The sequence below is a fragment of the Onychostruthus taczanowskii genome, unplaced genomic scaffold, assembly GCF_017590055.1.
Source record: "Onychostruthus taczanowskii isolate IOZ18803 unplaced genomic scaffold, ASM1759005v1 scaffold97, whole genome shotgun sequence".
In the NCBI taxonomy this organism is placed as follows: Eukaryota; Metazoa; Chordata; class Aves; order Passeriformes; family Passeridae; genus Onychostruthus; species Onychostruthus taczanowskii.
The window spans coordinates 100,663-125,580 of NW_024507768.1; the positions used below are offsets into that span (position 1 = coordinate 100,663).

General features: G+C 43.4%; 1 protein-coding gene across 6 annotated transcripts; it reads right to left on the minus strand.

The window, feature by feature from the left end:
* Window positions 1–598: 598 nt before the first annotated feature.
* On the minus strand, window positions 599–24,912 carry LRIG2 (leucine rich repeats and immunoglobulin like domains 2). Of its 6 annotated transcripts, XM_041426974.1 has the most exons (19): window positions 24,744–24,857; window positions 20,822–20,903; window positions 19,637–19,708; window positions 19,074–19,148; window positions 18,471–18,605; window positions 17,806–17,949; window positions 17,533–17,676; window positions 16,618–16,761; window positions 16,241–16,384; window positions 14,031–14,111; window positions 13,145–13,216; window positions 12,949–13,017; window positions 10,943–11,106; window positions 9,373–9,693; window positions 8,025–8,306; window positions 6,313–6,762; window positions 5,691–5,840; window positions 4,508–4,789; window positions 599–3,622 (listed from the first exon to the last, which is right to left on the minus strand). In XM_041426974.1, exons 4-19 carry the CDS (start codon window positions 19,142–19,144, stop codon window positions 3,429–3,431), a joined length of 2,847 nt encoding a protein of 948 aa, XP_041282908.1. In that variant the 5' UTR covers window positions 19,145–19,148; window positions 19,637–19,708; window positions 20,822–20,903; window positions 24,744–24,857; the 3' UTR covers window positions 599–3,428. The 6 variants fall into 6 exon arrangements, 5 of the variants coding, with proteins under 5 accessions (XP_041282908.1, XP_041282909.1, XP_041282907.1 ...); XM_041426975.1 differs by lacking the exon at window positions 20,822–20,903 and having other exon boundaries at window positions 24,744–24,912; XM_041426973.1 differs by lacking the exon at window positions 20,822–20,903 and having other exon boundaries at window positions 23,457–24,878.
* Window positions 24,913–24,918: the final 6 nt, after the last annotated feature.

A 24,918-nucleotide genomic window follows, 5' to 3' on the forward strand; every position in this document is an offset into this window, starting at 1 on the left:
TCTGGGAACAGGTACAAGAGTGAAGATCACAGGACAGAGCACAGGAGAACAAAGGTGATTAATTATCAGAACATGAACCAGCAGAAGAAGGCAGGGGGAGAGAGAGGGAGTTATTCAAAGGAATAAAAAGTTCATGCTGGTTCTCAGGAGGGATTGGGCTAGCAGCATCTCCTGCAGCTGGCATATGGGAGATGCTCCCACCAACTTGTGCTAACAGTTCATTGCTGGAAAGAAAATCTCCTTTTCAGAGGATCCAAAGTGCAGGAGGGCAGCATTGGAAAAGCAAGAGAAAAGTGTGGGGAGCACAGTGATCTGCAAGGCTCCTGGCCCAGAGTTAACAATACCAGGGAAGAACCACCCCTCCCCTGTTTTCCAAAAAGGGTACAGGTACTTTGTGCAGGAAAACTGAAACGAGAATCACAGATTCAGAGAATGGTTGAGATGGAAACACCCTCCAGAGGTCACCTTGTCCAAATCTCAGAGTCTCAGGACCATGTCCAGTTGGCAAACTTTACTCTTTTTCCCCCTATGAAAATTAAATAACATAGGACAAAATATAATTACTCAATTTGCAAACTAACAGAGTTACACTGGATGCTCAATGTATACAGCATTTTATTGTTTGGACATATGTTACAATGGACAAACATATATTACATATGCTATACAAAATATACATTCTGCTGTGAAAAAAATATAAATAGACAATAGGAAATAGCAAGAGGGAACACAAGCAGTTTGCTCTTGCTGCTTCTGACCCCCCTCAGTTCCTGTCCCGGTAGCGCTTTGGCATTGATTGAGGCAATTGCTTGTTTTTACCGAAAAAAGAAAGGCCACTCTGTCCCTCTGCAAAGGGGAAAAAAAGACACACATGATTTTCTCCTCCAAGTCTACCAAAGAAGTTTTACCACAGTACAGCAAAGTATCACCTACTTACAAGCATCAGCTATTTACAACCAGCTTATGGATTTTAAATGCTCATGGAAGGATGTAAATGTCTTAATTCAGGATTCAGCATTTATAGGCCACTCTCTCACAGAAATCAGAGCAGCTTTAGCTCTCTGACAGCCAGCACAGTCCCGGTGCAGACAGCAGTGATTTTAAAGCCCTGGCCCAGGACAAGCAGGTCTCACCTACCTAAAGGTGAGGAATTCCCTTGATCCAGGGAGTTGTACCCCAAGTACTCTCAGGGTCTGGACAATGCCAGCTGCACTGTGACAGATCTGTGTGAGCTCAGCTCCCACGAAGTGAGAGAGGAATGAAAGAATTAGGAACAAGGCATTTGCCAAACGGCGATGAGAGAGCAGCAGCAGCAGGGATGCAGTTTTCCCACTGCTGGGAATCACAGATGCCAGCAGCACTTTGTCCCAGTATCCTGAGTGACTACTGGCTGAGAGAGCAGCCCAAAATGATAAGGCTTTGCTGCTGCTGTAGTTTCATGGCATGACCCTTTTCATCTGGACTTAAACTGATTTAAAGTGCCTAGTCCCTGCAGCAGGGATCACTTTGGATTCAGAATAAGAACTGAATAAGCACTGTGCCTTAAATGCTGTCTGGGAAGGAAAAAGTCTGGAGGAAATAAAACCAAGACAGAAATGAACTGATAATTAAAAAAAAAAATCACCTGTCAGAATCCCAAAATTTACAGACCTATGTTTCTCTCTATTTTACCCAAAGGTCAAGGACAATTGCATCCCCTTCCCAATAAAGCTGCTATCTACCAAAGCAGCCATGCTGGCTTTGAGAGTATGGGAAAAGGCCTTAAAATATTTACTCATTTGCAACAACTTGACTATTATTCCTGTCCAAAGAGCCATGGGAAAAGCAGCATTAGTCCCAGTGTTTCCCCACTCGTGTACTCAAATACTTCACCACAGTCTAAATTCTGCTGTGATCCTGCACAACTAGACCTGACAATTGAGTTGCAAACCTTTCAGTCCAGGAATAGATCAATGGGAATTCTCACATACCTACAAATGAGCTGGGCCAAAAAGGGGTTTCTGTCTTTATAAAAATATCACACAGATGGTTTTATTTGGGTACAAATCCTACAGCTCCAAAGCAGGCAGCAGTGACCAGGAAGGAAGCACCTGACTCTAAAGGCATGACCACAGAGCACAAGGTACCTGCTGAAAACCCATCCCTGAGGAGTCTTTTACCACCTTCTAGAAAAAAGGGGCATTTTCCGCCAAAAGGAACAACTTTCCAGGAACCCTTTATAATGTCATTGTTCTTCCTCATTTTCTCACTCACATCTCACTGAAACTATGGAGTCTGAGCTTCCTCTGTGTCAGCAAAATTTTTCAGTAGTGAGGGGTTCCCTGCATTGTATCATTTCCCACCTGTCAAATATTTAAACATTTTGACCACACTAAGATTTAAGGGAACTATTAGTTCAACAATGTAGCCTGATATTTTACAACAGAAAAGGATCAGTGTTTTAGACTCCATATGCCTTTGGCTATGCAGAAGAAATAAGTACTCATCAAGTGCTCTCTCAATTTACCTCGTGCTTTTCATCACCAGATTCTTTTAAAAAGTTCACTTAACTGTCAGCTAGGAAACATATGGAGACCCTCTCAGCAGATACAATACAAAGGAGTTTTTTATAGATAAAAGCTTAGATAAACCTTGAAATTCTGCCATTATCATGAAATGGATCAGCTTGCAGCCAGGTCAGCCAGGCACACAGTTGTAGGCAACAATGAAATTCATCAATATCACAGTTCTACCACATATCTATAAGTAAATGCACTTTTCAAAACAGACAGCTCTATTCCCTCACAAACAAGCTTTTGGTCCCCCCCAAGCTCCCCATATGGCTTGATATGCAGCTGTCAAGACTAACAGTATGATACACACTTTGGCGCAATAAAAAATAATTTACATTACAGTCAACACATTTATATGCTCATTGTATACAAAATATTTATAAATGTGAGTTTATTTACAACTAGAGTCCATTATTCATAGAAGAAAACAAGCCCCAAATTTAGACTGGCAACAGACACCTGCCAACAGTCTAAGGAAGGAAAAGCTGGCCAAGAGTTTTACACTTTCCGGGGGAATTCCTTGAGGAGGCCCTGATGGTTTGTTTCCAAGCAGACAAAGCACTGTGAAATAGCTACACACGTTCTTGAGAGCTTTCCAAAACATGCACCACCACAAAGACTGCTTCCAGCATCACACAATCCATGTTTTAATACTATTTTTGTAAATGGCACTGATTTTCCATGTGTTCCCTGGCGCACATTCCCATTTCCAATGGAAAAATTGCAGAAAAAAGGGCATGTGCCATCTCTTCCAAGAGAGTCTGACTATTTAGTACTTGCAGACATGTACACAAGCATCTTTGGCCTTGGGGTTAGTACTGAGGTAGTAAATACAGTCAGTCAATGTGGATTTGCTTTCAAGGCTTTGTGAGTGTTTTATGTGGTTTCACTGTGTGTCCTGTTAAAATCAAAACTCTCCTCCCGGAGCCGGCGGCAGGGCCGGGGCGATGCCCGGTCCCGCTCGCCCCGGAGTGGCTGCGGGGCCTCGTGGGCCAACGGATGCTGCAGGAACTGCGGGCGAGAGCAAGCCAGGTCTCTGCTGCCTCCCCACAGAGGAACCTGCAAGGGCTCTGAGGGAGAAAAATGAGAAGATGAACAGAAGCAAGTTCATAGAATGAAGGCATATCCTAAGTTGGAAGGGACCCTCAAGGACCATCCAGTCCAACTCCTGGCCCTGCACAGACACCCCAACAAATTCCCCCCTGTGCACGAAGAGCGCTGTCCAAACACTCTTTGAGCTCTGGCAGCCTTGGGGCCATGACCATTCCCTGGGGAGCCTGGGCAGTGCCCGAGCACCCACTGCAGGAAGGACCTTTTCCTGATACCCAACCCAAACAGCTCCAGCTGTCCCCTCAGGTGCTGTCACTGGCACAAAGAGCAGAGATCAATCACACAGATTTTTAAAAGATTTGAGCTCTGTGACTCGGCAATTACAATCCTTCTGAGCTGATTTTCTCTGGTTTTGAGAGTATATTTTACTAGATGCTCTCATTTTCCAGCTATCTCTTACAGTAATCAGGAGCACACAGAGCTTCAGTGTGAATTTTTAAAAAGCTGATCTGGAACAAAGTCAACATAAAAATAACCAGTTTAGGGAGTTTTTTGAACTTCAGGCCAGCTCAAACAGAAAGGCTATTTGAATTTCATATATGAAGCTCCAACATTTGGTTAATACATGCCCTTGTAGTATAAGCAAAGGCTCACATTCCACAAACTTACACCTGCAAATTAAGAAATTCTATCTTTTTAACATCATCCTCTTCAATCTCAGGTACTAGATGTAAGCTGTTGCTTGCTGATGCAACATGGGCATTTGGAGAATAAGTGGTTAATAAACGTGAGTTATTCCACAAACTACTGGCACTTGAAGCTGTGTGTCAATAGTGAAGGGCAGCATAATGAAAGCCAAAATGACCAGGGAATACAAAGCAACAAAAGGAAAAGTGGACACTCACCAATAATCTGCTGGGAAGAGATTTTCTTATCAGTTTTTTTGTCATGGTTGGTAAGGAAGACAGGCACATCTCTGTCCACTAAGAGATTACCCAGAGCACTGGTTTCATTCTGGGTGCATGCTGTGTACGTTTCCTTGGGTATCTGCACCATGAGATTCGGGAGTGCTTGGTCCAGGGGGTCCTCCTCGGTGATGAAGGCATAGGGACAGTACTCTCGGGTCCGGGAGTAGATGTTGGCATTGTCATAACAATCTGAGCAGATCACTAATGGTGCTGCACCACCTAATGAACACAATGGAAAAAGAAAATACTCTCAGAGGATGAGGATGCCAGATTTCTATAGGCTTTATGTCCTGGTATGATCATTTATTACAGCAGCACAGATTGAAAGGTCTTTTTACACTTAAACGAGTAACAGAGTACTCTGCTTGAGAGATCACATGAGAAACCCCCCAGGTTCCCACCATCCAAATTCTCCACAGCAGTCCCCTTTTGAAGCTGACATGGGGAACAACAGACATGTTCCCCTATTTCATGGGCAAAAAAGTTCAGCACAGATCCAGCCAGCTTGGGTGAAACAGCCTAGGGATTAAACTGGGATACCTGCCCACATCCATCTTGGACCTGACTTGCCCCTGCCTGCCCACCCACATCAGAGCCAACCAGTCACTCAGATGAGCTGCTTCTCAACTCCTTCCTGATACAGACCCTAGTGCAGTGGGACTGCACTGGAGGGATCATGGACAGGTGTCAAAAACTTACACTGAGGATCAATTTTCAAGCCAGCCTATATAACGAGTAATGAGTCCTCAGCATTTTGATGGCAAAGAAAGCATCTCTGCACGCTCAATGACACAAACATCCAGAAAATGTTTTCCCTACCTGTCCTATTTCCCTACCTGTCCAAACAAGGTAGGGAAATAGTGCAGACCCCTTAGTTGCAACAAGCCAACCAACCTTAAAACAAGCCAACCAACCAACCAGCCAATTTTATACCGAGGATAGGAGTCACAGCTAGTCATCTTCCAATCAAAATCTATTTCCACCTCTTCTGCCTGGGCTCTTGAGATGCCAAAGGAAAGAAACAGGATAAATATCTATCTTGACACTTAAGCTGTGAGGATGAGACTGTGCATTGGCATCCTGATGAGGCACTGGCAACACACCTGAGGCCTTTGCTTACCATCTGTGCCTTTGTGCATGTAGCTGCCAGCTGGAGGCATCAGCTGCTGATGGCTCCCTGCCTCCAAGTTACTGTAGCCTTCCTGAGGCTCAGACAGTGTTCCTTGGGAGGACAGGTAGCTGGGAATGTCAGCAGGTAGGTTCATCTCCTCTGCAAGGCAGAATTAACATTGGCAGCATTAAACAGTGTGAAGATTTCAAGATATTACCAACACTATTCCTCACATTAACAAGAATATCCAGAATTTCAATTCACGTGTAGGTATCTTTTTTCTGCCCCAGTAATTACAAATCCAGACGGCCAATTCAAAGCTGACAGAGCCAGAAAGAAACTTTACACCTATTATTCCAGGCCCTGAAAACATTTCTAAGTTTATTAAAATATCTACTTCCAACTTTACTGTTTTTCCTCAATGTAGGGCAAACCTAGTGTATAAGTAATAGAATTAGCACACTTCTGGTATTTAAAAGAACTTCTAAAATTGAGGAATTTGAGCAAAACCCTGAAGGGATTTTAGAAGGAAATCTTCAGTTCTTTAATCTTATCCATTTGTAATGAATCCAGAAATTTCAAGTGTTTTGGACTAAAAACAAGACCAGAGACTGTTGATTTGACACTTAACCTGTGTTAGTGATGCTGTAGTCTTCATTCTTTCTCCTCATGTGGTAGATGACGATAACCCACACCAAGGATGTTCCCACCACACAACACACAACAACGATGATCACAATCCCTACTGTTGTCCAGCCATCCTCTTCATGGACAATGGCACCCTGGGAAGAATCACAGTTGGGGGACGCCAGGACATTTAGGTAAATATGGCCACGCTCAGTGCCCAGTGTGTTGGACATGATGCACGTGTACTTCCCAGCATCCTCCAGTCCTGCATCCACTATGATGAGGAGCTGATTTGCTGCAGCAAAGAAATGCCGCTCGGTGACTGTCAAGGGACCATCGTCCTTGGTCCAGTTGAGGCGAGGGGCAGGACTGCCACCAGCTATGCACTGCAGGACAGCAGTTTCACCTCGGGTCACTGTCCTGTCCTCCAGGGGCCTCATGAAGGAAGGAGTTTCTGGGACAAAAAGAGAAATTGTAAGATAACTTCAAAGAATCATGGAATCTAATCTATAATGGTTTGGGTTGGAAGGGACCTCAAAGATCATCCTGTCCCATCCCCTCCCATAGAGAGGGACACCTTCCACTAGACCAAGTAGCTCCAAGCCCCATCCAAGCATCTCAAGCACTTCCAGGGCTGGAGCAGCTGCAGTTGCTTTGGGAAACCTGTGCCAGTCCAATTCTACATTTGGCCATAATGTTAAGAGTCAGTGTCTTCAAAAAATGCTGTACTCTGGAAGAAACTGACCTTCCATTATTACTCAGCATAGTTCACAGAATGGGTCAGCTTGGAAGGAACCATAGTGGGTCATCTGGTCCTACCTCCCTGCTCAAGCAGGGTTATCCCAGAGTACACGGGACAGGATTTCATCCAGATGGTTCTGGATCATGTCCAGTGAGGGAGACTCCACTCTGGGCAGCCTCTTCCTGCACAGTAAAGAAGTTCTTCCTCACATTCATGCAGAGCTTGCTGTGCATCAGTTTCTGCCCATGGCCTCTTGTCCCATTGCTGAGCACCACCAAGCACAGCCAAGCCCATGCTCTGACCCCTCCCTGCAGACATGGACACACGTTGATGAGGGCTCCTCTCAGACATCTTTTCTCAAGGTTGAACAAGCCCATTCCATAAGCCTTTCACAGAATCATGAAATCATTTAGGTTGGAAAAGGCCTCTATGATTATCAAGTCCAACCATTCACCATTTCCTTGTAAGAGTGATACTCCAGTCCCTTCATCATCTCTGTAGCCTCTGCTGGACTTGCTCCAGGGACTCTGCATCCCTCTTGTCCAGAGGAGCTCAGAACTGGACACAGCACTCCAGATGTGCCTCACTAGGGCTGAGCAAAGGGGCAGGATCACCTCCCTGACCTACTGGCAATGCTCTTCCTCATGCATCCCAAGATCCCACTGGTCTTCTTCATATCAAGTTTGTTACCTGTAACAAAATTTGCTATAAGGCAACACAAATTACTTGCCTGATCGACACTGCTGGACTAAGATATGCCCCTCAGCTCCCTGCAAAGATCATGCTAACTCCAACTCCACCAGCAGCTCTGCAACTCAGTTCCTAAAGCTTCCCTGTGTAAACATCACACCAAGTGCTGCTCTTTGTGTTTTAACTTCATTCTCCACCATTTCAACTTGCTAGTTATAGCTAAGCTACACTTCCAGTGCAGATGTGCAGGGATCCATGAGCCAGCACAGGCCAGCCACACTTACCCAGCACAGTCAGGGTGGCATTGGCTGAGAGTCCCCCTGCGATGTTCTGGGCCATGCAGCTGTAGATCCCCATGTCTTCCATCTTCACATTTGCAATGAAGAACACATCATCCTCAGGCATGACGTGCATCCTCCTCTCTCTTGCAGCAGGGAAGTCTGTGCCACCATCTTTCTGCCAGGAGATCTGTGGGGGGGGGTGGCCCTCAGCAGCACACTCCAGCCGGGCCATTGCCCCGGTGCGGATAGTGAGATCCATGGGAGTTTTCAGAAAAGAAGGGAGCTCTGGATCAAAGGGGACATCGAGTCAGCATTTTCATTATCAGGTAAAATGCAGCAAAAGCTCCACAGCAGAGAGGAAATTTGAAAACATATGTGAAACACTCCATAAGAGAGAGCAACAGATTCTTCTGAAGAACTGCACAAATTTTCAGTGGTTATTTCTAAGAGCCTTTCTCCCAAAATTTAAATACAGTATCTACAGTGTTCATAGAATCACAGTATGCTTTGGAAGAGACCCTTAAGACAATGTATGCCCAAGGGCAAGGACACCTTCCACTTCCCCAGCTTGCTCCAAGCCCTGTCCAGCCTGGCCTTGAACACTTAGAGGGATGGGGCAGCCACAGCTTCTCTGGGCAACCTGTACCACAGCCTTGCCAACCTCACAGAGAGAAATTTTTTTCCTAATATCCAATGCAAACATACTCTATTTCAGTTTAAAGCCATTAAGTTCTCTAAGATGATGTGAACATGATGATTTCTCATGGGAAGAATCAAGGGAAAAGTCTTTGCCACATTTTTTTTTCTGCTAACAGGGAAGGTAAGCTTCCATCTCATCACCTCTGCTCTGAGATACTGTGAGGACCAGTGGTCTGCTCATTGATATGAACATCGTCTTCTTAGCTCCCCTTCCCTCAAAACAAACAGAATTATGATGACTAAAAATAAAAACAAACTTCACTTTTGACTTTTCAGAGTTTTTACCACTTATTGTCTGATGAGTCTTCCCAGTTTTACAAACATGTGGGAAAGGTGCTGAGTTCTGAGGAGACAGTAGAGGGAGCTTTTAGTTTAAAGAATTCCATCTCCAACTAATGAGATGAGCAACTAATTGTGTTCTAACAAAGCACGGGAGATAAATGTCACTTTCAAAAAGTGAACAGAGGCTTCTCACCCACAAAAAAAAAAAAATCACTTCTTCGCAGCTTTATAAAATTATGCGTGATATACCTAAATCCCACTGATATTTGCAAGAGTATTTTGGGCCAGCTTTAGTGAAAAATAGACTAGCAGCTACTTAAATGGAGTTTTAGATTCAGAGTGTTTCTCCTTTTTTACCACTATCACTTACCATTGACAGTCAGCTTGGCTTTGTTGGAATAATTGGAGCCAAAGTGATTGGTGACAATGCACTGGTATTTCCCTTCATCAGTGAAATTCACATTGAAGAGGTGCAGGACAGTGGTGTATTCCAGCACCTCCCCACTTTGCTGCTGGTACCTGGCAAAGCTCTCAACGTCGGCATCGTAGAGGACCTCGCTGTCTTTGCGCCAGGCCGTGGCCATGGGAGAGTCACTGCTGCTCACAGCAGTGCACATCAGGGTCACATTTGTGCCTCGCAGGGCCACCGTGGTCTCGGGGTGGACTCTGATCTGTGGTTTAGGGAAATTATCTGAAAAGAAAAGCACCGAGATTAGCTACTTTCCTCTTAAACTTCAATTAATATTGCAAGAAAACTCACTCAAGAGACAATGTAAGCAAAACCAAAACGTTGGGAACAGATGTTTGAGGGGCACAAATTCAGCTGTTTTGAGCTGGAAATCAAGCTGTGAAGGAGGCAGAAGAATCAGCATTAAAAACAATCAGTGTGGAAGTGTAGTGCCAAGCAGCCCTGCCTTTTGTCCAACTGTCTGAAACTTGCTATATTTAGATCACACTCAAAAATCCTGCTCAGCTGAAGAGCCAGGCCACTTTATGAAGGACTGAGACTTACTTTCAGATAGCTTAAATACCCTGAAGAGCCTTGAAGTTCTACAAGCACAAAGCATAACAAGCCGGAACTTCACTAACTCATCCCACTCGATGAAACTGATTTCCATATCCACAGATTTAGCAAAGACACTCTCACAGACACGTGCAGAGCTCTGTCAGATGCCACCGTGGTTGTACTGGAGTGGAGAAGTGGGTGTGTGCACCTACATGATTGGTGGCAAAGGCTACAATAACAAAGCAATGAAAGAATTGCACATACACAAATAACTGTTATAAAATTGCTCACCAGGAAAAGGAAACATCAGGCCTGCCACAGGCTTCACGCAGACTCTGGGCAAAGAGTTTGAGACCACCATAAACATCACAGTTATAGAGCACCAGGAAATGTGCCAGAGCCTGAACTACTCTAATTCTTGCCCCGAGCTGTGGCTGTCCCATTCCTGGAAGAGCTTATGGCCAGGTTGGGCAGGGCTTGGAGCAACCTGTTCTCATGGAAGGTGTTCCTGTCTATGGCAGGGGTTGGAACTGGATGATCTCTAAGGTCCCTTCCAACCCAAACTATTTTATGATTCTGCAATATTCTGCTGGTATGGGCAAGAAGCAGGAAGAAAGTATCAAACAGACCTTACAAAGCTAAAGGTAGTCATAAGCAGGGAGAACGAAAGCATAATCCCTTCTTACTAGTGAGCTAAATAAAAAACAATGCCCAACAGCACTACCTTCGGGTTAACTCCAGTGCTCAAACACCACAAAACAGAGCAAAGAGATGCAGAATTAAACCCCAAACTCACAGCAGACTCAGAGATGTACATGGGCCCACATGGGCACCACAGCCAGGACCAAGTACCTCCCCAGCAACCACAGCTTGATTTCAGCTACAAGACTTGTGTTACTGTGCTTCTGTATCAAAAGTCACTAGAAATACAAACCGCAAACAAAGGCATCCAGGTCCACACTGAGAAGGCTTTGTCCTGCCAGCCACTCAGGGTGAGCACAGCTGACACTGACAGTCTGCAGCAAATGGCTCTCACTGAGCCACTGGGGCAGCCATTTCAGCTGGCAATCACAGAGCAAACTGCTTGTGTTCAGCACTCTGCAGAAACAGGGCAAAACAAAAGGGTGAGTGAAGTTTATTTCACATGCTGTGATTTCACACAGCAAAGCAACTTAAAGCATACACATACAGACACATCAGATTTACAGTATGGGTATTTATTATAAAATCTTGGGTATTTATGCTCAAATCAGTCCCTCTATGTCAGCATTAAAACCTAACATTTCATTTTAATCCTGGAGAATAAAAACTCAGTTTCAACTTCTAAAAAAAAAAAATCCCAAAACTACTAAGCCTGTCTTTACAATTATCTCATCCCCCTTTAGAGCAATTAAAAGAACATAGCATTGCAGCACAGCTCCATGTTTCAAACTAAACACAACTGCCATTATGAAATTAGCAGAAGCCTCAATTCTCATTTTAATGCCAGCTGATAAATATTTAAGGCCAAAAGTGATTTGTTTCACACAGATACCAACTGCAGCTTGTTTTCTCTGCTCCACAGAAAACCTACCAACAGAAAACAACAATGGGTCTCTTCTTCCCTACCATCTGCTTTCAAAATTTCCTAAGTGTTATACTCATTCACTGGAGTGCCAGACCACCTCTGAACTGACTTCAAGACAAGGGGGACTGAGTTTTGTTTGCCATACTCCAAGTATGAGTTTGACTGACTTGAGACAGTCTAGGATTTAACAAGAAGTGATCTGTCCTAAGATGCAGCCAGTCATGGGAGAAAAGAGGCACCAAACAAGCCAGGATTCCATCGTGCTCTTTGCCTGCACATATCAATGACTCATCACTTTTAAAATACATCAGAGAAGGCAACTTTAACACCTGAAATTCTCCTCAGAGCGGCAGATCTTACAGACTAAGTCCATCTGACCAAGGTTAACTAATGGAGGAACAGTTTTAGACCAGATTACAACAGTGCTTTCAAAATTTCCTAAGTGTTATTACTCATTCACTGGAGTGCCAGACCACCTCTGAACTGACTTCAAGACAAGGGGGACTGAGTTTTGTTTGCCATACTCCAAGTATGAGTTTGACTGACTTGAGACAGTCTAGGATTTAACAAGAAGTGATCTGTCCTAAGATGCAGCCAGTCATGGGAGAAAAGAGGCACCAAACAAGCCAGGATTCCATCGTGCTCTTTGCCTGCACATATCAATGACTCATCACTTTTAAAATACATCAGAGAAGGCAACTTTAACACCTGAAATTCTCCTCACAGCGGCAGATCTTACAGACTAAGTCCATCTGGCCAAGGTTAACTAATGGAGGAACAGTTTTAGACCAGACTACAACAGCCAGAGACTTTATCTCACAGAAAATACTGCGTTACAGTAGTATTAGTCTTGGGTGTGAAGGTCATTTCACATAATATAACTTCAGATGTCTGAAGACCACAGAAGACCCTATCAGCTTAAACATCTGCCGAGCACATACAAAATCTTGTCTAGCTGTGAATGGTAAAGCCCTTCCCTAGCCCCCCAAAATAGGAAGAAAAACACAGAAAAACACAAGGATTTGCTAATCCCCAAGAGATTACTGATTAATTATTTGTTTTATTTACTGCCTACAGACAGCGCTGAGCTTGCTACAAAACCATAGGATAGGAAAAGCTCAATGGTTCAGTACTGCAAGAAAAAGTTAACTCCTCCTAATTGCAACTAAGGAAATGCAGTTGAAGATTTTATCAAACCTTAAATCAAAATATTCTGCTACCAACTTTGAGTTGATACTTTACCAGCATTGCTGCAAATATTTCATGATGAAAGCAGACACACTTCAGACAACTTCAAACAACCCTACAATGGCTGAGAATTCTTTCCAAGGTAGGGCTTGTAAAGAATCTCTAAATAATTGTTATGAACTTACAGCTCCTTCAGCTGAGCATGGGCAAAGGCATTTTCTTGGATGGACATTATTGCATTGTTGCTTAAATCTCTGTAAGTTAAGCAAAGCACAATGAGGAGTCAGTGTGATTTCATATGCTGCCTCCAGTTAAATCTCACACAAAATACAAGACTGAAGTTGACAAATAATTAGGAGTTCTACAAATTAAAATACTTACAGATGTTCAAGTCCCTCGAGACCAGAGAATGCTTTTTTGGTAATTGACTTAATTTGGTTTCCTTGCAAGATTCTGAAAATAAAGGCCCAGAAACCAGTCAATGTCAACATCAGGTCACAAACAAGACCCAAAAGAAATACCCTATGATGCTTAACTACTTTTTTTTTTTCTAATTCTAGCTGAGATACAGGACTAAATACTATTCTTTTTAGCTTAAAGGCTCAACTAATTTTCCTGAGAACAGGGCTTCTTTTCTATTTTCAGCTTAGAGATTTGGGTTAGAAGATAATTTAAGTCAGGAGAATGAAACAGCAGTAAGTAGAACTTGAGAATGAAGCAGTAAGTTCCTACTACCAACCTGCTACCAGCACACAACTTCCTGGACTGCACCCTCACATCAGGCTATTTGAACAACATTTCTAACTATATGGGATGGAGCTTCCTACAAAACACGTGGCACTGGATGAAAAGTGCACAGTCAAAGTATCAAGAATTTTGTTAATGCAATAGTGTTTCAAATTTGCTCAAAATTACTTTGTATTTTGGGATTGTTCTTTTGATAAGTAGTAACTTTTACCCAAACCAAAGAAGCAAAAAAAAAGACAATCATCACACAGAGGGAGTGAGGTATTCAATGATATATGCAGTCAAATACTTATGCTTAATCTCATCAAATTGGTGCTGTAAGGAAATGCAGTGCTACATGGATCTGATGCTCCTGAACAAGGAACCCAGGACTACATCAAGTGGTTGTTACACACAAGTGGAAACACTGTGAGAAAGGCTTTCTGCCTCATGTCATAGACTGACAATTACTTAATATTTTGCACTCTCCCTCTCTGCATGCCTGGGAAGTGCTGTTGTTCCCCTAATGTGTAATACATACAGTTTATCCAGCCTGCTGAGTCCCACAAAAGCTTCATTTGCATCTTCTATGGCCCAGGAGATCTCATTGTTCCGCAAGTCCCTGCAGGAGAAGACATTTCTCAGAAAGAAGACTTGGAACATCATTGTGAACAGGGCTAGTGGTGAGCTAGGGAAGACAGGCCAGGTATGGGGCTCTGGCACACCTGGAAAGTCTCAAATCTTTTACAAAACTAAACTTGTCAGGAGATTAATTTCTCATTTCAGAGGGGCAAAAGGGAAAACTTCATGATAAGTGCTGCAGTAAGCACCACAAACAAATTCTGCAGCACAACTTCTTGATGTGGCATTTAAGGAAAGCCCCGGTCTCACCAGCACTCTTCATGTGATGGACTACTTGCCAGGAGCGGGGAGAGGCTCCTCAAGCAAGCTGGGTCATGTAAGGGAATTAACCAATACACCAGCAGCAATCTTCTCAAGTAACAGGCTTATACCAGCGTTAGCATATTAAGCAATTACACCCAGGCTACAGTGTAGGCCTGCCAGGCACACCTTGATGGCTTTTCAAGATGAAGTTGATACTCTGCTCACAAATCTTATTAGCTAATGGTATTGCTGATTGACCTCAGCACAGCACTTCAGCCCCTCATGGAGAACAGAGGTCTAAACAGCAAAAGCAATACAGTTTGGAGCGGATTAAATGCTCTTCAGAAAGAAGATGAAATAAGTGCACTTGCATTTTTACTATGAATGGCATGGACTGAGCCAAAAGCATCTGTTTTGATACCACTATGCACAGAGTGTATTTAAAGGAAATCCCGCTAATAAAAAATAGTCCACCCTGTGTTTTACCTGATACCCTACGCAACAGCTAGATGAAGCTTCCAAACGAGCCAGCTGACACAAAACTAGCTGCATACACAGGCACCTGTATAAATCACTCATATAAACACCTCTTTCCCTGTGCTAATGAGGGGAAAATGAAGTATCTACTTTCCCATTATGTGAGACTGTAAACTGTGTAGAACACCATTGTGGAAGAGACTGGGATCAACCTCCAGGATACCATCAGTGGTAACACAGTTTTCTTATTTTTCTTACTTTGAAATATAGAAGTCTTGTTAAAACCACACACAGAAATATGTACACCAGCTGAGGCACCAAACAACCAGCACACAACCAACAATGGAACTAAAACCACATGATATCTCTTGTTTTTTGAGGTATTTTTACACTCCACTACTCAGACCACTCAGCAAAATGAGTGAACAGTCCAAGAGAAAAACCCTCATTGTGTGAGAGAGGAGTTGGCTCCTCATGCCTGGCTGGGCACTAATGCTTGGAGCCTTGTTAATCACCACTGCTCTCTATCCTGCACATTCCAGCCCCAAGGCAAAGGGCCAGGCCCTCCCTCACTGTTGACACCCCTGAGAGCCCAAGACAACCTACTAATTGATCTGCTCTTGTTCTTTTTCATGCTACTCTAAATCTAAGAAATTAGGTTTAATTATTTCATTAAAAGGTTGTATTAAGGTTAACAGAGTATGACTGCTTACATGAATCTCTCTGGTGAATTTGCTTATTTAAGCATTTATTTAATGAAGTGACAGAGGGGTTATGAATTTTCACTCCTTTCTCAAGTACTGACATTTAGGACAATTACAACTGTTCAGATCTACTTGGGACAGGACTGGGTGTCTTCAGAAATATCCAAGATCTGCCAGTAAAGGTCCTGGCAAGTGCAAAGCTGTGCCTTCAACAGCAAGAAGAAACTCTACACCCCCCTGTTATGTTTGTGAGGTCAGCACATACGCAAGATGGCCTAAACCAAACCTTCTACAACACAAAAGGGTTCAGTCCTTGGTTTCTGAGGTTCCAAACCTAAGGAAACCCTCCAGAAGAAAGAGCTCCAGGCTATTTGCTCCACAACTGGATACACAAGGTACCAACACCTCTCAAGCCACAGGACACACATCTGAGCACTCAAGGTCACCAAGTCATTGTTTCTTACTACCTCTACAATTGAGTGGTTGGCTTGTTTTAGCTGGGCTGGAATTCTGTCATCTTGGCAAGCCAAAAGATTATCAGCCCTACCACGCCTGCAGGCAAGGCAGCACCAGCAAGGATCTCGGGCTCCCACAGTGCAATATCCACTGTCTCTACTTACAAAAGCTCCACTTAAACTAAAATTGCATTAAACTGAAACTTCTGTTTGAAGTTTTCTGTACTTACAAGGTTTGAAGATTTGTCAGACCTCTAAAGACACCATCAGCAATGTGATTAATGCGATTGTCACCCAGGTTTAGCTTCTCCAATAAACCAAGTCCCACAAAGGCAGATTCCTTGAGGCGAGTGAGCTGATTGTATGACAAGTCTCTGAAAACATTCAACAAATACTTTAAAGGCAAGCAGGGGGATTAATTATTAAGATACTATCTGACTTGATTAACTATTGTTTTCTAATTTCCCTAACAGAATACTTATAATTAAAATACATCATTACCATGGGCCTAGTAAGAAAATTGAGTACTTCCTTCAGTAATTCATTCTTGCTAATCAATAATTGCAACATTTCAAAAATCCCCAATGAATAGCAGCCCAGGACTTACAGCTCAGCAAGTCTTTGGCAGAATTCCCATGCATCTGGGCTGATCCTGGTGATGGCATTCTGGCTAACATAGAGTTGTTGCAATGTCCGCAGCCCATACAGCCAGCCCTTGTTTACTTCTGTTAAGTTATTATGTTCCAGTTCTCTAATGAATTAGATGGGAAAAACGTTTGCCAAACAGATAATCAATGAAACATCTAATTGCAAAATTTCACCTTTTGGATCTCAAAATTATTTACTAACTTTAAGCCTTAGACAACACAAAATGCATGATTCTTTCAATCCCATTGAATTTTAAAAATGACCTGAAGCATATGAAGAACTGAGTAACCAAACACCAGCTTCAGGGATTGAGTCACAGAAACAAAACTATAATCTCTATTCTCAAAAAAAACTTTTTTAAAACAAAGTCTCTTGCTAACATTGCATCATACATCCTTGTGTTCACACTGTCAAAGTCACGGAGGAAAGAACAACCCCATATTATGGTGACTGCAAATGGAAACCAGCAAAAAGCAACTACAGAGGCAAACATTCTTCATCACCATGTAGGAAGAAAATGGAAAGAGGACCAATATCATGGATTCACAAGACTGGTTTGTGTTGGAAGGGACTTCAAAGATCTTCCAATTCCAACTCCCTGCCATGGGCAGGGACACCTTCCACTAGACCAGGTTGCTCTATTCAACCTATTCAGCCCTATTCTACCTGGCCTTGAACACTTCCAGGAGTGGGGAAGCGCATCTTACCACTTCTGAAGTAACCAGATATGACATAAAAATAATGGGGAAATACTCTATTCCTATGATTTCATCAATATCTCAGCATGGCCTTGACGTAAGGGAAACCATACAGGACACAACTCCCCAGAGCCATTTTCTTTATGCTAAAAAATTCCACAGCCAGGCATACTCACAATTCCTCTATATTACCCAGGCCAAAGAATGCTCCATCCATTAGTCTGCTAATCCCATTGCGCTGCATTTTCAAGGATTTTAAGGATTCCAATCCTTGGAATGTAAGACTCTCCACTATTTTAATCCGGTTCCTTTTCAGTTCCCTTTCATAAAGATGACAGTCAAATATTAAGACACCTTGCAACAAGCATCACTGTGTGAAAGTCAAGAACAAGTGAGATTAACAGCTCAGCTGTAAATGTTGTTTGGATGTTTTCAAGACTGTTACTTACAGAAACTGCACATGAGGCAATCTGAAGATCTTTGGTGGAATCACACTAATCCTATTTCTGTTCAGTTTTATCACCATTAGTGAGCTAGATAAGTTATCAAGGCAACCTGCTTCTAGAGTAGTTATTCTGTTGTTGCTCAGATTCCTAAGGAAGAAAGGAAGAAGGAAAGAGGCCTTTCAGAACACAGAGAATTTGAGGAACACAATGGCACAAGCACCTCAGAGGAACCACTGATTAACAGAACCCAAGACCCTCGCAAAGTCACATGAGAAATCTAAATCACCAAGCTAAATCCTGTTTCCTAAAGGAATTGGTGGAGGAGCTGATTTTTACTGCATGTCCATGTTTCAATAAGAAGTGGTAAACACAATGTCCACAGTGATCTACTCAAACAGGGCGGAAATTATTCCCTGTCCCTTATGGCTTACAGATCTGCATTCTGACAACAGCAATTGCTGTTTTCCGTGTTATTTGGGAAAATACAATACAGATTGGTATGAAAACTATTTTATTTCAAGGACATCTGTAGCTCCATTAAGCACTGCTACCAGTTCAAAGCTGTGTAAGGATGCCAACTTCAAGACACTAATTATGAGTAAATGAGGTCTCCAACATTATCATTGTAGAGCCAGGAATTCCAGAGACAGCCGAACACTCATACTTACAGGTACTTCAGCTGCATTCGTGGAAAGGAAGAGGCTTTAATTTCTGAGATAAGATTAGAACTAAGATCTAGATTTTCCAATGAAAGGTAGACCTGGAGTTGCTCAGCATTTATTTCTGGGATGGTATTGTGCACCCTGAAAAAGACCAGCAGTAAATATAATTATCACAACATCACATCCTTCTGGATGCATAGCTGAAACAGCAACAGGAATCTGTATATCAAAGTAGTAGTGAGCTTCATGAATGGGACATGCACAACATGCTTCCCAAAGTGTTAATTCCTAAAGCCATTCTGCAAATCCAAGAGCTATTTGCCACCATGACATATGAACAGATGAGCTGGTCCTTGTGGGAAGCCCCTGGACTGAATCCCACCCCTTCAAAGCCGCATACCTTGGTTGACTGCATTTTATTGGTAATTTAGGGTGACTTGATTGTCTAACTGATTTGTATTTCTTTAAAGAGTGCTTACATATTCCCTGATGCTCCTCACATGAGCAGTATTTCAAGAAAAAATATGTTTTCCTGCAATTTGATAGCAGAACTCTAACATGGTTCTCCCTTTTGTTAAGTAAGAAAAAGGCAGATGAGCTATTACTTACAATGAGAGAAGAGTTATATTGGAAGTTGTTTCTCCAAAATATGGAATTTCACTTAGCTCATTGTAATTCATTTTCCTTAAATAGAGGGAAAAAAAAATTACTGACACTTCAAAGAAGAAAAAAATCCTTCTGTACACAGCAGAAATAATTCATATGAATGCATTTAGAAATTTTACTGTATTAACAATATTTAGTAGCTGACAAAAAAGATTCCCCAAGAGCTTAAATACTATTAATTTAAACAATTTGAACAGTGAAACAGGCTAGCTTTTCTTATTTTCATTGAAACTATTACTTCTCTTTCATTTAAAAAATCAGCTATAGCCAGAATAAATACTCCTCATTTCTCTTTAAAAATACTGTTCCTCTCATCTTTCATGGGAAAGATTTCTGCTCACAACACAACAGTTTTATACATAAAATGTGCTGCCACCATAAACTTTTAATTAACTTACACTGAACATTTCTGCAAGACAGACCAGGTATCTTGACATGCAATAAAACGTTCTAATTAGAATTAGGTAGGATATCTTTAGACTTTATCCTCATAAAAAACAACTTACACTTCTTGGAGAGTATGGACAGACAAATCAATGCTCCAGTTGGATGATAATAAATTATTATGACTTAAATCCCTAGACAACAGAGAAAAAAGTTATTTAGTTCCTGGAATAATAATAATAAAACCTCAACAAACCCCAAACATATATACTTTATGCAATCTCAAGTCTGAAACTGCATTTATGTATTTTATACAGTTGCTCCTTCACTAAAGAAAAGAGCTTGTTTTAGTGGTCATTCACAATTAGAAGTCTAAACAGTTCTGTTTCTCTGTTTTGAATCAAAAAACTTTGGTTAAAGCTTCTTGATAGGAAGATTGTACCTGACCAGAGAATTTTGGCTTTAATCCAGAGCTTTATTAACAACACTTGTCTACTGAAAGAAGGAAAAACTTCGCAGGGACATGAGAGTAATTTCTTACAAAATGCCTGTTATTGAACTGCTTCCTGCAGCATGATCCCCATTTTCTCAGCTTTCCAAAGATGCTAAGTAGCCAAGGGAGGCTTATTTTAAAGGACCAACATACACAAAATTCCCAAACAAGCTGGAGCGGAGAGAACCCTGCGGCTGGGAATCTTACAGACAGATGCTTTAGCACCAGTTGGTTTTACTTATAAGAATCAAATGCAGGAGCTGGACTCTTTCAATGGGCAGGACTCATTAAATCCAGCTTTAATGCTCACACTGGGTGTTGGTGCTATTCCCATTGCTGCAACTTTACATAGTATTTTACTTTTGCCTCGGACTTGGCGCATAAATGCAACAGATGCATCCATTTCTGAGCACAGGCTGCCTCTAGTCATGACATGAGGCAAGGATGGACCAAAAAATCAGGTTTGTGATGGAAACACAGTCTCAGCCACACCAGAAAGGATAGGCAGATGTCAGTCCAAAAGGTGAAACCAACCCAGTTGTGTGACATTTTGGTGGTTCACGTCCAGCACCAGACATGAATCTCCCAAAGCTCACATCAAGAGCCTGAGTCATTGTGTCTGAACAGACCTGCAGAATAAGACTGGTGCCCTCACCACAGCTGGATATCTGTTGGTGAGGGCAGGAATAACTAGACACAGCTTATGTCTCTGAGCTATGAAGATGGTGAAGGGTCTAAAGGGGCCATACAAGGAGTGGCTGAGGTCACTTAGCTTGTTTAGCCTGGAGAAGAACAGACTGAGGTCAGGACTCACCAGGGTCTGCAGCTTTCTCCAAGGGGCAGCTCTGATCTCTGCTCTGTCTGAGCAGTGACAAGACCCAAGGGAACAGCTGGAGCTGTGTCAGAGGAGGGTTAGGTTGCATATCAGGAAAAGGTTCTTCCCCCACAGACTGGTTGGGCACTGAACAGGCTCCCCAGGGGAGCAGTCAGGGCCCCAAGGCTGCCAGAGTGCAAGGAGCATTTGGACAAAGCTCTTGGGGATAGGGTGGGATTTTGGGGTGTCCTATGCAGGGCCAAGAGTTGGACTCGATGATTCTTTTGCACCTCTTCTAGCTCAAAATGTTCTATGCCAGCTAGTTGTTCCAGCCTAGCAGCAAGGCACCATGCTTCCCTCCCCATGTCCAATTCTGATGTCAAGGAGAGCTATAACAAGCTGTTTTCAGCAAAGCGGTTCCCCTCCCTATGAGCTCCTCTGGTAAGGTCCTGTATCACTGATCATTTCATCATTGCTGCAGTAGCATTGTATGTATTTATTACAGTTGGTTTTAAGATTATCAGGCAGGCAGCAGCTATGCTGATGCAGGAGACAAAAATCACACTTTGCAACCAAAACTGTATTTGTTAAAATTAATATTAAAATGCGAATGAGTATAATTAAAAATATTTCCATTGACAGCCAGGTTTGGACAAGCCACAGCATCCACAAACTCCTTTGTTCCTGCAATAGCTTTGGGCCTGTGTTTGACTCCAAATACACCGAGGGCCAAACTTGATCCTACAAAAATCATTAAGTTCAATTCCTGGCCCAGAACATGCCAACCCCAAAATTCCACCACATGCCTGAGAGCATTGTCCAAACACTCCTTGAGCTCTGGCAGACTATTTTTGATCTGTAAGACCACAACCTACTAAAAGACAAAATGGACTGACAATTGACAGACTACAGTATATTATAGTTGTTAACTTTCACTCAGGCTCAGTGTAAAGATTCTGCTGAATTATTAAAATCCTGGGTGTCATGGCAAGTCAGGCAGTTGTTAATGTATTCTTTTAATTACACCAAGATGCAAATTATACCGATAGAGCAGTGTGGGTTTGGAAACAATTAAAAAAAAAAATCAAGAGAACCTGGAGAGGAGAAAAACTGCAGCCAGCTGCAGAACTATTCTGCAGCTCTGCTTCCTCAGTACATGTGGTAATTAAGCCAGCCCTAAACACTAGCAAAAACACAAAAACAACCAAGCATGAGCTGCTCCTCAGCAGGCTTCCCACCTCAGAGGGCTGAATGCTCAAGACAGTCTCTGCAGCTGCCCACACTCCCCTGAACCCCTCTCAGCCCCAGCCTCTGGGCATCACAGGAGCCTGGCACAGACAGGTGGAGGGAGATATGATCCCAAACAACAACAGTAGACTTTCCTGAATTTTTCAAACATGCAAGCACCCAGCCAGTGCTGGCAGTCTAATCTTGGAGCAGAGTTTAACCAGAGCAGGAAGTACTAAGCCATGCTGTTTCCAAAGAACCAGTGCACAACAGGCAGAGGAAGGAGACAACGGACACAGAAGATAACAATGCACCCCTCAAGGTGTGCAGATACTCCACCAATGAGCAAAACCAGGCCAGGGGTTCTGAGCCAGACCGACCCGTGTGTCAGGCACAGCTAGCGGGCACTGACATAGATCTTGGAAGCAAGATTAATACACATAGAAAACTGAAACTTGATTTTTCTAAGGCTTTCAGAAAAACTATAATAGAATATGTTAGCTGGGTAGGGAACCTACAACAACCTTCTAGTCCACCTGCCTAACTACTGCAGGACTGACCAAAAGTTAAGATTATTCGGGACACTGAATTCCTCCAAATTCCTCCTAATCACTGACAGCCATGGGGCCTGGGTGATGAGGATGTGCTAACATCCAGCTATCCCCCCCACCCTGCAAAGCCTACTGTCTAATTACTGAGTTAGAAATTAAGATTTTAATTCAGAAAGCACAGGGAAGTATTTTTCTATTATTACTCAGATTTGGACTACAACAAAGTTTTCATTACAATAAGTCCTCTTTCAAGGAGTTGGGTAGAGTTGATATTTATAGTGATTCTAACATTATTTATATCTACATTCTTTTACTGATAGTTTTCTTTTTCAAACAGACCAATTGATCACAAAATACAGAATGAAATACATTGGCTGATTTTCTGTGTTTAGAGATCATTCACAGAGCTAAGATTCCTGCTATTCTGGAGAACAAGATGCCATTCCCTTGTTCTGGAAAAGCCAACAGGAACCCACCCTTTATGCAGCTTTTGCAATTGGGAGGCCCAAGCTGTGCAGACTACAGAGCAAACATGCAAAATTTGTATTTTAGAGATTCATCTGGTATTGTATATAACATCATCTAAACATTCATTTTGAGCCTAAGTGGTACTCATCTCTTAAGTAAATAAAACAGAACACACATACCAAACCGATTATGGCTGATGAAGAATGATCCTAATTCAGCCAAGCTGAGCATACTGTGGCACTGTAGAGGTGGTGATGCAGAATGCAGGCAGCCAGCTGAGCTCACCCAAAAAATCTACTGTGAACGGAACTTACTGAGCTAATGAACTGATACCTGAACTATTTCTATTCATCATCTCTCTGCTTACCAGGATATATAAACATACCTACCACTACGGGACTAGAGGCAGCGACCACCAGCATTGTGCTTCTCTTTGCCCCCACACACAGGGCGGGCATTCCTTGCTCTGAATAAACTAATGTTAAGGGGCAGACATACAAAAAAAAACTTCCTAAATCCCTAACTTCACAACGCTTTTCATCACCCACCAGGTTAGCCACAAAACATATATAAATTCATAGGAAAAATGAAGTTAGTTGCCTGAGTACTTCCATCATGAAAACCAAGTTCTGCTCTTCTGGCTTTATTAAAAACAAAAAGTGAAAATAAAACCAAGCTGCACACACACACACACTGGAAGCACCACCTGCAAGTAATTTGAGAATTAGGAAAAAAGAATTTTTAGTCCTCAGTGCCAGCTGAAATGGTATCACAGAAGTAATAGGGAAAAGCATATGAGGGACTTGATCCTGTGAGAAAAATTAGGCTTTGATTAATTTTAAACAGCTGGTATACATTATAGCTCATTTAGATTCAGAACTGCTAGAGTAGTACTAGTGAAGAAAAAACATCACCCATGCTTCATGTGCCAAAATCCTGAAAGCCACAACAGAGGATAGACACAGAATGGATTGAGAGCAGCTCTGGGGAGGACTTGGGGATGTTGGAGGATGAGAAGCTCAACAGAAACGTGCATCTGCAGCCCAGAACACGCCCCTGAGCCCTGGGCTGATCCCCCAGCATGAGCAGCAAAGGAGGGAACGATTCTGCCCCTCCACCCCGCTCAGCTGAGACTCCAGAGACCTCAGAGCTGCCTCCCACCCTGGGGCATCACTGCCGGGGCCGCCCTGCCCGCGGCGGGCTCCGTGAGAACATCCCGCGGACAAAATCACACAATCACCTCCAAGATCATTAAACCCAAGCTATGACCAAACGCCACCTTGTCAATCACACCATGGCACTGAGTGCCACGTCCAGCCGCTCCCTGAACGCCGCCAGGGGATGGCACTCCACCCTCCCTGGGCAGCCCCTTCCAACGCCCACCACCCTTTCTGTGAAGAAATTCCTCCCGATGCCGAACTTGAACCTCCCCTGGCACAGCTGAAGACTATGTCCTCTTGTCTTAACGCTTGCTACGCGGGAAGAGAGCCCGACCCGCACCCGGCTGCACCCTCCTGCCAGGGAGCTACAGAGCGAGACAAGGACGCCGAGCGCCGAGCCCTGCCGGCCCTTCAGCCCGGGCCTCGCACCGCCCCGCCGCCGGGCCCGGGCCCGTCCCGCCAGGCCGAGGCCTGCGCACAGCCCGCCGCCCGTCCGGCCCCGCCGCGCTCACTCACAGCCCCGTGGTGCCGGCGGGCAGCGGCGGAATCCTCCGCGGGCCGGGCCCGCTGGGCAGGCGCTGCCGGCTGCAGTCCAGCAGGCCGCGGCGGCACGAGCAGGGCGCGGCGCAGGGCTCGGCGGCGGCCGCCCGCGCACACAGCGCTGCCGCCGCTAGCAGCAGCAGCAGCGGCG